This window comes from Bubalus kerabau, chromosome 4 (genome assembly GCF_029407905.1).
Source record: "Bubalus kerabau isolate K-KA32 ecotype Philippines breed swamp buffalo chromosome 4, PCC_UOA_SB_1v2, whole genome shotgun sequence".
In the NCBI taxonomy this organism is placed as follows: Eukaryota; Metazoa; Chordata; class Mammalia; order Artiodactyla; family Bovidae; genus Bubalus; species Bubalus kerabau.
Window position 1 is genome coordinate 129,031,748 of NC_073627.1, and position 16,758 is coordinate 129,048,505.

Genomic DNA, 16,758 nt, shown 5'->3' on the forward strand with positions numbered 1-16,758 from the left:
CCTCAGGATATATTGTTGTTTCGTCTCTAAGTCGTGTCCAACTCTTTACGACCCCATGGACTGTAGCCCACCAGGCTCTTCTGTCCATGGAATTTCCCAGGCCAATATACTAGAGTCAGTTACCATTTCCTTCTCCAGGGGATCTTCCAGACCCAGGATTGAACCCACATCTCCTGCATTGCAGGCGGATTCTTTACTGCTGAGCCACCGAGGAAATGAATAGTTCACTAATCAATAATTCCTCCCCAGCATGGGGTAGTTAACTTTGGAGGTGAACTGTGGGAGTGAGTCACTTCTGGCTTCATGACTTGTTTCTCTTATTCACAGACCTCTGGACTTCGTGGGCACTTTCAGTAACCGATGGTCCTATGGAGTCGCCTTTGGGGCCACAGCCAATAAGGTCATGTTCTTGTTCTCGGAAGGTTACCAGCCCCTGCTGGTCCCGCAGTGGGCCCAAGGTACACGCGCTGCCTCACACCTGCTGGGAATTTCACCACGGAAATTCTTGCTCAGAGACCCCATGGCAGGGGTTCTCTGGGGTCAGGGGACACACTTTGTGGACTGTCAGCATTCTTTTCAACTTATTACCTACCCAAGGTCAATGTTGAGCCCACAGAGTTTCAAAGCTCATTTATGGGTGTTTTCTCCCAGTTAAATTCGGAGGTTCTTTAGACATCGTAGAATAAAGGCTCAGAAGGTAGCTTCTCTGTCACCTGCACTAAACATCTCTCCTGAGTGATAGCTATGACTGCCTTCTTGCTATCAGTAAGCATTCAGATGCTTCCTCAAAGAACTGTGCTTACTTCTCTGGCCGTTGATCTGAGGCCTCTTTGTTCCCCATGCCCTGGGCTCTCCTACAGTCCAATCATCCCTAATCTAATGACTCCCAAACCTCTCCTGTCCAGTTCAGTTCTCTCTCCTGAGTTCCAGTCCTCTATGAGCAAATGCCTACAATATCTTTCTAGTTTTTAAGAGTTTTTGATGAAAATTAAAACCAAAATGATATATCTCTTAGAAGTATATAAGTTAAGATTTGGCAAATGTTTCTTGTTGTTTAGTCACTCAGTCATGTCTTTTGCAATCCCATGGACTTCAGCCCACCAGGCTCCTTTATCCATGGGATTTCTCAGGCAAGAATACTGGAGGGGGTTGCCATTTCCTTCTTCAGACGATCTTCCCAATCCAGAGACTGAACCTGCGTCTCCTGTGTTGGCAGGCAGATTCTTTACCACTCAGCCACCTGGAAAGCCCATGGCAAATGTTTACATCTATGAAATCATTACCACAATCATCATGATGAACCCCAGAGTTAACTTTTTCCCCTTTGTACTCTCTTCTTCCCACCTGTATCTGGTCATCACCCCCAGCCTCAGGCAATTATATAAATGGAATCACATGTAATGCACTTCCCCCCCCCCCCCGCCCCACCTTGGGGGAATTATTTGTCTTCTTTCACTCACCTGCATCATTATTTTGAGATCCATACATGTTTAGCATGTATCAGAAATCATTCCTTTTTCATTTCTGAGTAGTGTTCCACTATATGGAGAGACCACAGTTTGTTTACCCATTCACCAGTTGACAGACATTTGATTTATTTTCAGTTTTTGGCTATTACAAATAGAGCTGCTAAAAGGATTACAAGTCCTTGTATGTTTCCATTTTTCTTGGGTAAATACCTATGAGTGGATGTCTGGATTATTAAGACCATGAAGTAGATTATATTTTTAAAGAAATTGTCAGACTATTTTTCAAAGTGATTTTTTTCCAGTTTTGATTACCTTCCTCAGTGTATGAGAGTTTCAGTTTCTCTTGTTCTTGACAACACATGGTCAGTCTTTTTAATTTCAGCCATTCTAAGAAGCATGATGGAGAAGGCAATGGCACCTCACTCCAGTACTCTTGCCTGGAAAATCCCATGGATGGAGGAACCTGGTAGGCTGCAGTCCATGGGGTCGCTAGGAGTCGGACATGACTGAGCGACTTCACTTTCACTTTTCCCTTTCACGCATTGGAGAAGGAAATGGCAACCCACTCCAGTGTTCTTGCCTGGAGAATCCCAGGGACTGGGGAGCCTGGTGGGCTGCCGTCTATGGGGTCGCACAGAGTCGGACACGACTGAAGCGACTTAGCAGCAGCAGCAGCAGCAAGAAGCATGTAGTGGTATCTTATTGTGGTTTTAATTTGCACTTTTGTAATGACTAATGATGTTGAGCATATTTTCATGCTTATTTGCTATCCCTCTACCTTCTTTGATGAATTGTCTTTTCAATCATTTGCCTACTTTAAAAAATTGGGTTGTTTTTTGTTTTCTTATTGTTGAGTTTTGAGAGTTTTCTTTTTAATATAATCTATATATAAGTACTTTATCAGATGTATGAATCACAAGTATTTTCACCCAATCTGTGACTTGTGTTTTCATTCTATCGACAGTGTCTTTTGAAGAGCTGCCATTTACAATTTTGAGGAAGTCTAATATTTTCATTTTTCTTTTTATGGTATCATATAAGAAATCTTTGCCTAATCTAAGATCACTTAGATTTTCTTATTTGTTCTTTCTAGAGGTTTTAGTCTTATAGTGTCTTACATTTAGGTCTATGATACATATTAATTTTTTGCTTATAGTGTAAGGTGTAGAATGAATTCCTCTTTTTTTTTTTTTTGCCTTTGACTATCCATTTATTTGCAACACTACTTGTTGCAAACTAATACAATTATGTAAAGTTTAAAAAAAAACAAAAAACCTAGTCTTTGCCACTAAACTGCCTTTGCACCTTTGTTGAAAATTGATTGACTACACCTGTGTATGGGTCTATTTCTGGGCTCTCCATTTGGTTCCATTGACCTGCAAGGTGTGAAGGTTTCCAATTTCTCCACATCCTGTCCAACACTTGCTATTTTCATTTTAAAAAGATATAGGCATTTGAGTAGGTATGAAGTACTATCTGACTGTTGTCTTCACCTGTGTTTCCTTGAAAACGAATATGTTGAGCATCTGGCTGGGCCAGGACATTGTTTCTTGCTTCATGGCTCAAGGGTTCCCTCTTATGTTTTCACGAAGTCATTTTATATATGTATCCTCATTATAACCACACATTCTCTGAGCTGACTTCTTCCCTCCATTTTTGTCTGGACTCACTAGTTCCCAGCTCCTAATGTTCTTATCTTTTTCATTTTGAATTCCTACTGCCAACAGTTTCTCTGCCACCCTGGGCTTGTCCTGGGAGGGGACTTGGATATTTAGTATAGTGAGTTCATGGGTTGCAATAGATCCAGCATCTTTAGACTTACTAACACCAAGGTCTGCTGATTCTTACCTGTGAATCATGACCTTCAGCACCTTGTCCATTTTCTGCTGTTATTTCAGCTTCAATTTCTTGTGAATATCTGTTGGCAACTTTGGTTCTGTTCTTGGGCTTTCAAAGACCCTATCGTCTGGTGGCTGCTTCCTCTTAATCTGATGTTGATATCAAATGGGTCTTGTCACTTAGATTTGTTGTAGATGTGTGCGGGTTTATGATTTTGCTATCTTATTCACTCTGTCTGCTTTCATGGTGGGTGAATTCGGGTAAATTTAATACTTATGCTCTTGCAACTTCTAACCTCACAGCAACTATTCCTTTTATATTGTCCCTTACCTGCCCATCTTCCACCACTCACATTCACAGAAATACTGACCACCCCAACCAACCATCTCCCATCCTTTGAGTGAGGAATATCCTTCTTTTCCTCCTTCTCTCCCAACCTACAAACTCCTTCTTATATTTCATGGCCTTGCTAAATGTCATCACCTCCAAGATGCCTTCCCTCATACTCAGACCCTAGGTGAGGTCCATGACTTCCTCTTCTCGCCCCCATAGCACTCTGAATATGCCTCTACTATCATACATATCACATCATTTACTTTGCTTCTTGTCTTCCCTATTGTATTGTAAGTATCTCAAAGCAAGAACTTTGTTCATTCCTCCTGTGTCCTTGATGCCTGTTCTGTGCCCTAGCCCAAAGCAGACACTTAGAAAGGACACCCTGCCCAATTACATTTTACTGGATTTGTTAGACTATCTCAGAACTAGGCAGTGACAGCATTAGTATTATCATTGCCTTAAGGGTACAGTGTATAAATATAATACTTTACAAGAGGTTTTAAAACACAGGACATCCCTGCTCTCTGTGTTGCTATGGTATACATTATGGTGCTTTACTTGTAGTGATTGTTTGTTCATTTATGTTGTCTGTTTCTGCCCATCATACTGTGAGCTAATCAAGGACAGGGACCAAGTCTTCTTCATCTCAATAGTTAGCCCAGTGCCTGGCATGGAAGAGGTACCAGGAAGGCTCTGTAACATGAATACATGATAGACATCCCTGCATTCCTCCTTGGGCTAATCTAGGACTTATTCACCCATCTCCCTGAGTCCTGAAACCTGTGACTGCAAGGCACATGAAGCCCCATAGCTGCCCTGAGTCTCCCCTGAGCTTGTGAGAAGAGGAACTCACATAGTCTCTGGCCCTTCTCTCCCAGCTTTTGTGCTTCTGATCGGAGGCATCGAAGTTGGCCTGTCCCACTTCCCCTTTTTCGCCTGCCTCTCATCGGAGTTCGGGCTGGTCAGCTCCGTCCTGGGCTTCAGCTACTCTCTTGTCTGGTAAGATGGACTCTGCCTGCCTCCCCTCCAACAGTTTGTTTGGCCATGGCTAAACTCTGGGGAAAGCGCTGGTGGTGACCTGAGAACTCTCTTGGGGGGCACCTTGCCCAGAACTGAGGCTCAGGGTGGGTGGATGGAATGACTGGTCCCAGGCCCACCATGGCTCCTCCTTGGGACTGCACTTGAGGCTTCAGAAGGTCAATCTGCATTCTGTCAGCTCCACAAGAGCCTGCCCATGATTAGAATATTCCCAGAAGTCAGGGTTGTAGAAAAACTCACTTCTGTCAACTGCCGTCAGGTAAACCCACAGGTAGAAGCAGGAGTCCCATTTGGATGTGACTTCTTGCTGTTGTCACTTCCCTGGGAGCCCAGGAGAAAGTGCAGGGGCCTTAACAGGGTATTTGGGGCCATCACAATCTGGCCTATCCCCGTCTCTCCATGCCTGATGGTCTCTAGCACACACCTCCAGTCATGCAAGGCTCCTGAATTCATTCCTTCATCCATCCACTTCTTCATTCAGCAAATATCCCACTGTGATCCAGGGAATACACTGGAAGACAAAACAGACCATCATGAATCATGTGTTCTGGCCTATTCATCTGCATGTTGCTCTTCCCTGTGTGGAGCATCTTCCCCCCTTGGCCCGGTGATGGGCACATGCTCATCCTTTATGCATCATCACCCCTAGACGTGGGAGCTTTCTCACCCTCCTCTTGAGCTCTGTGCCCTCAGCTCTGATGCCGAACCAGCACAGAGCTGGCCCTGGAGAATATTTCTGGCTGAGTAATCCCATGAACTCTTCTACTCTCCAGCCCTCAAGCTCATTTCATTGCCCGCAACCCCCTTACTGGGCTTGTTTCCCCCACAGCATTTTCTGCGGGGCAGGGGTCCCAGACCTAGTATGTAAACAAATGGAGGGAACTCTCAAGCAAATGATACCCTGATAGCTACAATTCCAGAGTTTGTTAAATGGCTTGCTAATTAGTGGCTTGATTTTAAAAAATTAGAAGACAGGGTATTAAGGGTTAGACATGGAGTAATATCATCTTAACAGCCTCTGGCAGACTCTGAGCTGGTGAGGAAAAGGTGGCCAGAAGCATTTAGCAGCTTGTGTACCATTGGAGTATGGGCACCAAGATTGAACATGACCAGTTGGGGGAAACCCTTGAGGCTTATTCCTCAGAGGAGTGTTTACAGACAAGGCCAGGCAGGAAAAGCCTCAGCCCCAGGGTTGGGAGACTTGGTCTTGGCTCTGAGTGTGACTCTAGATGAATCCTTTTCCCTCTCTGGGCTTCAGTCTCCCTGAGTGATGAAGGGAGAGAGGACGAGAACCCTCTGAGTCTCCCTGCTCTGCTATTGTGGATTCCAGGACTGTGTGAGGATGTGTTAAATGAATGTCGCGTGCATGTACCTAGGCACGAGCTAGGTGCCTGATTTGGGTGAGATGTACACGGAGTCCTGGGAACCAGTCCTCCCAGAAGGATGGGGAGAGGCCTCCAGGCAGGTGGAATCTGAGCTGTTTTCACAGGGGCTGTGCGGGAAGAACCCCAGGACTCCAACCCTGTTTCTGTCCTGCAGGTTTGTGGTCACCACCCTTTACATCATACAGTGTCCCCATGGGCAGGTGAGTCCCCACTGAACTGTACTTAAGTAGCTCAGTCCTATCACTATGGCCAACTCTCTATGTGACCTGGGACAAGGGTTTGCCACTCTGGGCCCCAGCTTCCTCATGTGGACACAAAGGGAGTTGGAGCCATTCATGATGCCTCCATTTGCAGAGCATCCTGTGTTGATCAGGTGTCATTCACGGGAGATGTCCTCACAGGTGATGCCCATAGTGGCCCCTCAAGGGAGGGAAGCTCTCAGCAAACCCATTTTATAGGTGAGGAAACTGAGGCACAAGTATATTATGTAACTTTTGAGAAGCAATAGATTTGGGAGTTAAGACCAAGTCTGGCTGACTTCAAAGCTCCTTTTTCTCCGTTCCTGTATGTAGCCTCAGTTTCTCTGGTCTATAAAATGGGACAAGTGGACTCAATGTACCCTTTGTTGCTTTGCCATGCATTGTCTACCCCAGAATTATAGGAAGCTGGTTTATCTGTTCAGCCCTCTACCCAGGAAAGTAAGCAAGATGAAAGAGAGGTATCATGTTGCACCCAGAAGGCTTACTAGGTGGGTGAGAGTTCAAGGAGGCCACCTGGGCCAGGAGCCCATGGGAGCCTTGCCAAAGCCTTTCCTGGGCTTCAGTAACTATGGAAGATTAAGGGGTGTGATAAAGAGAGTCTACGGGGAACCAGATTAGACAATGAGGTGTGTAGGTCAGACTTTCCCTCTGCATCTCTGCACCAGGATTGAGGGCATTATGGTGGATCTCTGTCCCAAAAGAAGCCCTTCTTCCCATTGCTCACAGTGCCTGAGGTTCCAGAGCACAGGTATTTTCTTTGGAGTCTTGGAGAACTTTCAGTCTTCTGGAAGTTCTCTTGTAATTCAAAATATTCATGGTTTATTGGAGGAGACAGCAGGGTCTTACTTCTGTGCTCAGAATCTCTAACAGCAAGAACTGCTATGTGTCAGGCATTGTTCTAGGCTCAGTCCCAATCACTAACTGGAGAATTCTCAGGATACTAGGCAGCCAGAGTGTTAGTGCCATTCATACCCGGTTTGTTGATAGGAAAGTAAGGCTCAGGGGCTGACATGACTTAATAATTAACAATCATGGGACTGAAATCCAGACTAAGGAAGTAATGAAGACCTGTTCTCATGTTTTCAAATGTATTAATGGAAACATTGTTTATAAAAATGAGACATTGGAAAGGGTCTAAAATGTCAAATTCTAAGGGGAAATTTAGATAAATTTGTGTGCCATGTGCTAAGTCACTTCAGTCGTGTCTTACTCTGTGATCCCATGGACTGTAGCTCACCAGGCTCCTCTGTCCATGGAATTCTCTGGGCCAGAATACTGGAGTGGGTAGCCACTGGGGATCTCCCCAGCCCAGGGATTGAACCTGGGTCTCCTGCATTGCAGGCAGATTCTTTACCATCTGAGGCACCAGGGAAGCCCAGATATAGCTATATGGATATAGAGAATAAAAAAGACACTGAAATATTAATACTACAATGACTATGTCTCAGATATAAGCATACGTTGGAAGATGAAGACATCAGCCCCTGCATCTCAGAATGTGTCTAACCTCACCCTAACATCCCTGCATCAAAACTCTGATTTCCCAAGGGTGGGAAGAATACTCTGGAAACATAAAAAAAGGAAACTAACCTGTAAATTATGAAAGATAAGTAACAATGTTATTTATCTTAAAAGAGTGTAAAAAATGTTTTTATCAAAATGAAGCTAATAACTTAAAAACTATGAGCACCATTCTGAGAGACCTCTTACTTTTGGGAGCTTGTGATGGTCCCAGCATGATGGCACTCACAGGCGCTTCCTCTTCTTTCCTTCCTTTTCTTCTTCTCCCACTCCCTCTTCTGCTCCACGCCCCCCGCCCTCTTCCTCCCCTTTATCTTTCTGTCTTTGTCTCTTCCCCCCCCCCTCATCCTTCCTCTCTCTCCTGTGTGTTTTCCAAAAGGAACATTTAATACAGAATCAGGGGAATTCCCTGGCAGTCCTGTGGTTAGGGCTCTGTGCTTGCGCTGTAGGGGGCACAGGTTTAATCCCTTTGGGGAACTAAGATCCTGCAAGCCATGCCGTGCCACCAAAAAGATATGCAATCGGGAAAAAACCCATGAAAACCCTTTGTAGAAAATTAAATGGGGGCCTAAGACTCAAGTTCAGGGCTGCTGGACTCCAAATCTACTGCTTGTTCTGATGAAACTGGGTTGCGGGGTCGGGGGTAGGGTGGGGAAGGGATTGGCTGCTGACCTCCAAGCTCTGAGAGAGTGGGCCCTGGTGGGAGCAGGCTGGGACAGGCAGACTCCTGTGCACAACCTCCCCAGTGGCCTATCCCAACCCTCCCTAGAGCCCATGCCCCCGGTCTGCTTCTGTTGCAGTTCGTGGGGAATTACGAGACTGTTATGTTCTACTGGCCCTCGCTGCTCTGCCTAGCCTTCCTGCTGGGCCGCTTCCTGCACATATTTGTCAAATCTCTGAGGGTCCACCTGGGCTGGGAGCTCCAGATGGTGAGTACTAAGTAAAAATACCATGTGTGCCCTGACAGGCTGTTTTCCTAACAGCCCTGTGAGGTAGGTACTGTTATTACTTTTCCCTGCCTGTATTAGGAAACTTGGACCTGGAGACATCAGTTGCATTGCCCAAGGTCAATAGCTAGTCTGTAGCAGAGACAGAACTGGAACCCAGAGAGTTTGGTCATTGAGGCTGTCTTACCCCTTGTGCTTCTTCTTCTAGTTCCTTGAGGTAAAAAGTTAGGTCGCTTATATGAGATCTTTCTCCTTTTCTTCATATTGGTATTTACTGCTATATACTTCCTCTTAGAACTGCTTTTGCTGCATCCCATAAGTTTTTATATGTTGCATTTCTATTTTCACTTGCTTTAAGGTAATTTTTTATTTCCCTTTTGACTTTTTTATTTGACCCATTGGTTGCTCAAGAATGTACTGTTTGTGAATTTTCCTCCTATTATTACTGTCTAACTTTTTGTGGTCAGAAATTATGCCTGGTATGATCACAATCTTCTTAAATTTAAGTCTTGTTTGTGGCCAGACATGTGCTCTATCCTAGAAAATATTTGTGAAAAGAATATGTATTCTGTTGGTGTTATATGGAATGTTCTATAAGTGTCTGCGTGATCCATTTGGTCTATAGTGTTGTTCAAGTCAGTTGTTACCTTATTGATTTTCTGACTGGATTATCTATCTATTGTTGAAAGTGTGGTATAGAAGTCCCTTAGTATTATTGTGTTGCTGAAATAAGCAAGAGAAATTTCTTTTCATAAAAAATAAAAACGCTGGGATGTGGAGCGTTTCATTCCTGAAATAGTATTTTGAACTCTGATGAGAAATCACCAAATCTCAGAAGGAAATCAACTTCGCAAAACAAAAGCTGCTATAAACAGGAAACAGAAGAGTCAGGGAAGGTCAGGCCTCTAGCATTTCTTGAAAGCAAGTACTAGGTAAACAGGAAATGGGACGCTATTGTCTCTTCAATAAATGACAGGTGTCTGGGAATGGTTCAGTTGGAAATAGCCAAGTTTTACCCAAAATCCTGGCCTTCGTGGCAATAGTCCTTCAGAGAGACCAAAACTCTAATAAGACTTTCCGAGCCAAAGCATCAACCTCTTTCTTTTCTCACAGGAAGAAAAACCTTTCCTGGAAGTTCACCAGGCAGAGCACGTCAAGCAGCTGCTGAGGAAATGCCCCCTTCAGTAAGCACAGTTCTCTTTGCCCCTCTGTGTTTGCACATATATTGATGAGTTCTGACATGTCAGAGACCTGGAGATGACTGGAAGGGCACTATTTTAGGGCCCACTTGTTTGTTAATAGAAACTCAATTCAAACGGGTGTAAACAGAAAAAGAAAAGTTATGGCCTTACATAATTAAAAACTCTAGAAGTCATCAGTTTCAGACACAGATGGATCCAGGGGTTTGATTGATGTCATCAGAACTAGGTCTCTTTGCCTCATCTCTCTGCTTTTGTTGTTCAGTCACTGAGTCGTGTCTGACTCTTTGTGACCCCATGGACTGCAGCACGCCAGGCTTCCCTGTCCTTTACTATCTTCAGGAGCTTACTCAAACTCATGTCTGTTGAGCTGTTGATGCCATCCAACCATCTCATCCTCTGTCATCCCCTTCTCCTCCTGCCCTCAATTTTTCCCAGCATCAGGGTCTTTTCCAGTGAGTTGGCTCTTCATATCAGGTGGCCAAAATATTGGAGCTTCAACTTCAGCATCAGTCCTTCCAGTGAATGTTCAGGACTGATTTCCTTTAGCACTGACTGGTTTGATCTCCTTGCAGTCCAAGGGACTCTCAAGAGTATTCTCCAGCACCACAGTTCAAAAGCATGAATTCTTCAGCGCTCAGCCTTCTTTATGGTCCAACCCTCATATCCACACACGACTACTAGAAAATCCATAGCTTGGCTATACGGTCCTTTATTGGCAAAATGATATCTCTGCTTTTTAATACACTGTTTTGGTTTGTCAAAGCTTTTATTTCAAGGAGGAAGTGTCTTTTAATTTCTTGGCTGCAGTCACCATCTGCAGTGATTTTGGAGCCCAAGAAAATAAAATCTGCCACTGTTTCCACTTTTTCCCCATCTATTTTGCCATGTCTGGGAAATAGATGGAATGATGGGACTTGATCTTCATTTTTTGAATGTTGAGTTTTAAGCCAGCTTTTCAGTCTTCTCTTTCACTTTAATCAAGAGACTAGAATCTCTAAGCTTTTACCCTTCTGGCTTAAGCTCACAGAAAAGAGTGTTTTCTTCTAAGTAACTCTAACAAAATTCCCATGAATGTGTTTCATTGGATCAAGTTGAACTACATGCCATACCAGAAACAATTACTATGCGTAGGTGTTTGGAGTAAACTGATTGTTAAACCTGAGTCAGGAGCTTCCTAGGTAGCACCAGTGGTAAGGAGCCTGCCTGCAAATGTAGGAGACATAAAAGACCCAGGTTCAATCCCTGGGCTAGGAAGATCCCCTGAAGGAGGGCCCAGCAACCCACTCCAGTATTCTTGCCTGGAGAATCCCATGGACAGGGGAGCCTGGTGGGCTACAGTCCATGGGGTTCCAGAGTTGGATTTGACTGAAGTGACTTAGCATGCACGCATGCAAAACAGGGTCACATGTTCACCACTGGACCTAAGAAGTGGTTCAGCCTCAGCCACCAGGACAGATGGTAGGGAGGAATACAGACCCAGGGAAGAACTGAAGTGCTGTTACCAATAAAAGATGACATAGCTCTTGGCCAGGAAAAAGCACCTATCTTCAGTGATCATTCAGGTTACCTACCCCTACCACTGCCGCTGTATACAAGGCGATATTTCCCAGAGAAGGCGTATGTCTAATCCAAGGTCACACAGTTGCAAAGCTAATTCTCTGGCTAGAAATATAGTTGGCAACATGTAGCAGAAAATGCAAAATAATCATGGCACAAACAAGAAAGAGATTTCTTTCTTTCTCATATAAAAGAATTCTGGAAGCAGGCAGTCTATACTTACCCTGGACTGCCCATCATGGCAGTTTACCCATCATCTGTCTTTCTGCTGTGATAACTTAGTGGGTTGCTATCATGAAGGCTGGTCCAGAATAAATGCTGGAGCGCCAACCTGGACCAGCCACCACGTCTGCCCTTCAAATGGCAGGCATGAGAAATGAGTAATGACAAAGGAAGCCCTCCCAGCTGTGTCACTTCCATCTGGCCAGCCTCTCCAAGTCCCACCCCACACCTCTGTTCATGTCTCATTGGCCTGTTTAGTCTTGGTCACTCTTAGCTGTAAGAAAGGTCAAGAACTATAGCCTTTTATCTAGTAAATTGCTGTACTGAATAAAACTGAGTCCCTGTTCTGAAGAATAAGGGGAGGATGACAATAGTGGAATCTTCCAGTGCTCTTTCTCTTCACTAAACTCTAAGATCAAGAGGAAATGACATTATTTTCAGAAGAATCAGGCATTTGTTTACCAATCACAACCTATCTTCTCTTGATGTTTATTCATTCACAGAGAAAGAAATAAGTCTTGGTTCCAAGCCAGGATATATGAGTGGGACCCCAACTTTCAGTTCCCAAGCAGGATGATTGGAACCATTGTATTGGCTTTCATCTGCCTGTACCTTGTAAGTAGAGCTAAGCAAATCCTTTTGTATTTTATAAATGGGGTGGGGATAGGATAGGGTTGTTCTTTAAAAGCTGGGTCAAAACTGGGTATATGTAAATCAAAGAAGTACAGTTCTTTGACCCCACCATTTTGACTCTAAGGACACTTTTACTCATGTAGTGAATATTAGTAATAAATATAATTGAATTATTTATGGAGACTTCTGGTTGCCAATTCCACTTGTAAAGAGCTTGAAAAATGCCACTCCGTCTTAAAAACAAGTACAAATCTGAACAAACTGAAGAATCAACAACTCTTCTTAGATCCCTAAGAGCAGGGAGGTCATGGGGCAAAGTTTGCCCCTAAAATTGAAGAGACAGACAAGATCCTGGCAGAATGGAGCAGAAACCCTATGACAACCAGTGCCAAGGTAAGAAAATCTGAATTGTAGTTGATGCCATCAATCAATTGGATATTTTGGAAATCCAAACACTACTTCATCAACAACAGCAGAATGCATATTCTTCTCAAGAATAAATGGAAAATTCAACAAGATAGACTATATTTTGAACCATCAAACACACTTAATAAATGTAAAAGAATAAAATCACATGATGTCTGCTCTCAAATCAAAATGGAATTAAATTAAAAACCAATAACAGAAAGATAACTGGAAAATCCCCCAGGAGTAGATATCGAAACAACACACTTCTAAATAACATATGAGCCAAAGAAAAAAATCAAGGCAAGTTAGAAATATTTTGAAAAAGGAGAACACAAGTTCTCAAACTTTGTGGCAGGTGGCAAAAACAGTTGTTGTTGTTATTGTTGTTAAGTTGCTCAGTCGTGTCCGACGCTTGTGACTCGAGGACTGTAGCCTGCGAGGCTCCTCTGTCCATGGGATTTCTCAGACAATACTGGAGTGAGTTGCTATTTCCTTCTCCAGGGGATCTTCCCAACGCAGGGACTGAACATGGGTCTCCTGCATTAGCCAGTGGATTCTTTACTGCTGAGCCACCAGGGAAGCCCAGCAAAAGCAGTGGTTAAAAAGGAATTTGTAGCATTGAATGAAGAAAGATCTAAAATCAATCATCTAAGCTTTCACATTAGGAAACAAACAAAAAAGAGCAAATTAAAATGCAAAGTAAGCAGAAAAATAGATGTATTATAATAAAAAGTAGAGCATAAACTTATGAAACTAAAAACAAGAAATCAATAAAGTACAAAATCAAAGCATGTCATGTGGTCAGAGCTAAGTGAGGTAAAATGTCCAAGTCAAAAGCAGGGTCAAAGTGGAGAGATGAAAATGGCCAAATTGTCTTCTGTTCATTTTAAATGTATGAGGATGATACTTATATAAACTAGTCTTGTGGTAACTTTTAGGTGAATGTATTAGGTTATGATGCAGAGAAGGCACTGGCACCCCACTCCAGTACTCTTGCCTGGAAAATCCCTTGGATGGAGGAGCCTGGTAGGCTGCAATCCATGGGGTCGCAAGGAGTTGGACACGACTGAGCGACTTCACTTTCACTTTTCACTTTCATGCATTGGAGAAAAAATGGTAACCCACTCCAGTGTTATTGCCTGGAGAATCCCAGGGACGGGGGAGCCTGGTGGGCTGCCGTCTATGGGGTCGCACAGAGTCGGACACGACCGAAGCGACTTAGCAGCATCAGGTTATGATAAGGTACTGTATAAACCCCCAAACTTCAGTGAAAACACTGTGTGTATATATATATATATATATATGCTTTTTTTTTCTTTTTTTCCCACTTAACAATGTTGAGTGGGTGATCAGGTTTGGGAGGCAGCAGTCTTTTATGTTGTCCCATAACTAGTTTCTCCATTGTGTACCTTCATCATCCCTGAGAATCCTCACCCCCTGCATCCAGTCAGCAGAAGGAGAAAGTATATAGAGAAATGCATATGAGAGGCTTCAAAGGCCATGCGGACCCAGCACACGTTCCTTCCACTCTTTTACCATTGGTGAGGTCCTTGTCATGTGGCCATATCTAACTAAGGGAGGCTGGGAAATGTAGTCCAGCCTTGTGCCCAAAGAAGGGAAGAATGGATTTTAATGGACCACTAACTAGAGTTCTCTGCAGCAGTGAGTAAATCACTTGATGTTTTTGTATTCGTTAAATCTTTATTAGTTGTCTACTCCATACCAAGTGCCTTGTTAAGACCTGGAAGAGAGAAGAGGGCTGATTCAGCAGCTCTTGGCCGGGAGTAGACCATGGTCTAAGAGAAGAAGATAAGATATGGTATGCAGTACTGCCATCTAAATAGAGGAAAAGAAAAGGTGAAAGTGTTCTGGATGTTTAGTGAATTACTCTGGTAGAGAAGCTGCCTGACAATAGTAGCATTTGAGCTCCATATTCAGAGATAAACAAGATTCAGTTGATGAAGTAAAATGGCATCAGGAACTCCAGAAGCAATGGCATGATGATCAGGGGCATGAAGGAAGGATGACAAGATGATAGGAGAGCAGCAAGCATGACATGCATACAGGAAACAGCACGTCCTCCAATTTGATCATTGCCAAAATGCAAGGAGAACAGTGAGAAATGTCTGGAATTGTCCATAAAGTCACCCCTTATTCAAAGTTAGGCATTCATGTCACTCTGAATTAATGTCTGAAGAGTTTCTTGAGCCCTTTTGGGATTTACTCTTGTATGCTATTTTGTGAAGCTGAATTTTGGGCTGAATCCTGTCTCCAAAGGAGTCACAATCCCATTCACATCAGTAAAGCAAGTGTCCAGAGTCTATTTCAGTTGAGTTTTGAGCTTCAAAGACTTTTGACCTCAAAACCAAAGAATGACCCCCTATGTTATTCATTTAATGAGCAGGACTCAGGTGAGACCTTGAAACACTTACTCTGTGTCCTCAGTTCATTGTCATTGAGTTCTGCGTGTTCGTGTATGTGAGAGATGAGCTGGATGTGTTTGAAGGTGAATTGGAGAGCTACATCACCTCCATGAACCAGACAGGGAGCCCAGTCCTCCTGCAGGTGAAAGAGCTGATTAACATCACCAAAGGTAAAACCATATTCCACCTTTGTTCCTGCCACTTCTATATGGAACAGGGAGGGACTTGTGACTGGTGGTGGGTGCACACCTATAGTAACTACTGCTGCTAGTCTTCATATTATCTGTTTTTCACTTACTGTATGCCTCCCTGGATTGACTTGAAGGAAAAAGGGGTCCAGACACAGGCCATTTTATTACAACTTACTTGGGGCTGCATTGCACATGCCTTGAGAATATTCTCATCTTAAATAGCTTATCTTTTTTTGGTGTCAGTGGAAACAACTAAAATCATCATATATTTTTCACTTTGGAAAAGATAAAATAGTAAGTTTTGACTTTATTATTTTATGAAAAGTTTACTCATATCATTCAAATTTAATTTCTGCTTAGTTCAGGTTACTGTAACAAGTTACCATCGACTGTGTGGTATAAACAACAAACATTTATTTCTCACAGTTCTGGAGACTGGAAAGTCGAAGGTGCTAGCAGTCTTGGGAGAGCTGCTTCCTGACTTGCAGATGGCCGCCTTCTCTTTGTGTACTCACATACTGGATGGAGAATAGGGAGAGGAAGCAAACTCCCTCATGTCTCTTCTTTTAAGGGCACTAATTCCATCATGAGGGCTCCACCCTCACAATCTAATCACCTCCCAAAGACTCCATCTCCAAATATCATCACATCGTGGGTTAGAGTTTCAACACATGAATCCTTTTGGGTGGAGGGACACATATTTATTGAAGGCATATTTCTTCCCCATTAAATTGTCAAGACAATTAATACTTTTCATACCTGTTGAAAATTTATTGACAATGGGGATTTACTTAACAGATTCTGAGTTTATTCCATTCATCTATTTGTCTATCTTTACAGAAATACCACAGTCTTATTACTGTAGATTTATAGTAAGATTGAAATCAAGAAATATGAGTCATGCAATTTTGTTCTTCTTTTTCAAGGTTGTATAGCCTATTCTGGGTTCCTTCGTTTTTATATGAATTTTAGGATTAGCTTGTCAATTCATATGGAAATGGCTTTGGAAGTTTTGGAGGATTGGTTTGAATTTGTAGGTCAATTTAGGAGTATTGCCATGTTCACATAGAATATCCTATACATAAAAGTGATATGTTTTCCCATGAATTTAGGTCTTCTTTAATTTCAATAATCTTTTGTAGTTTTCAGTGTACAAGTTGTACACTTCTTTTATTAAATTTATTCTTAAGTATTTTATTCTTTGTGATACTATTTCAAATGCAATTGTTTCTTACTTCATTTTCAGATTACACATTGCTAAGTTCAGCGATGAATTGATTTTTATATATTGGTCTTATGTCTTACAAACTTACAAGCTCATTTATTA

The 16,758-nt window shown here is 42.9% G+C and overlaps 1 protein-coding gene across 1 annotated transcript in view; it reads left to right on the plus strand.

Moving 5' to 3' along the window:
• Nucleotides 1–16,758, plus strand: part of LOC129650963 (stimulated by retinoic acid gene 6 protein-like) — a 44,430-nt gene that overhangs the window by 18,893 nt on the left and 8,779 nt on the right. The window contains exons 5-11 of the mRNA XM_055579723.1: nucleotides 328–458; nucleotides 4,523–4,643; nucleotides 6,222–6,267; nucleotides 8,649–8,777; nucleotides 9,909–9,979; nucleotides 12,280–12,391; nucleotides 15,263–15,410. Of these exons, the coding sequence (XP_055435698.1) occupies nucleotides 328–458; nucleotides 4,523–4,643; nucleotides 6,222–6,267; nucleotides 8,649–8,777; nucleotides 9,909–9,979; nucleotides 12,280–12,391; nucleotides 15,263–15,410 (758 nt within the window). The remainder of the gene's footprint in view (nucleotides 1–327; nucleotides 459–4,522; nucleotides 4,644–6,221; nucleotides 6,268–8,648; nucleotides 8,778–9,908; nucleotides 9,980–12,279; nucleotides 12,392–15,262; nucleotides 15,411–16,758) is intronic.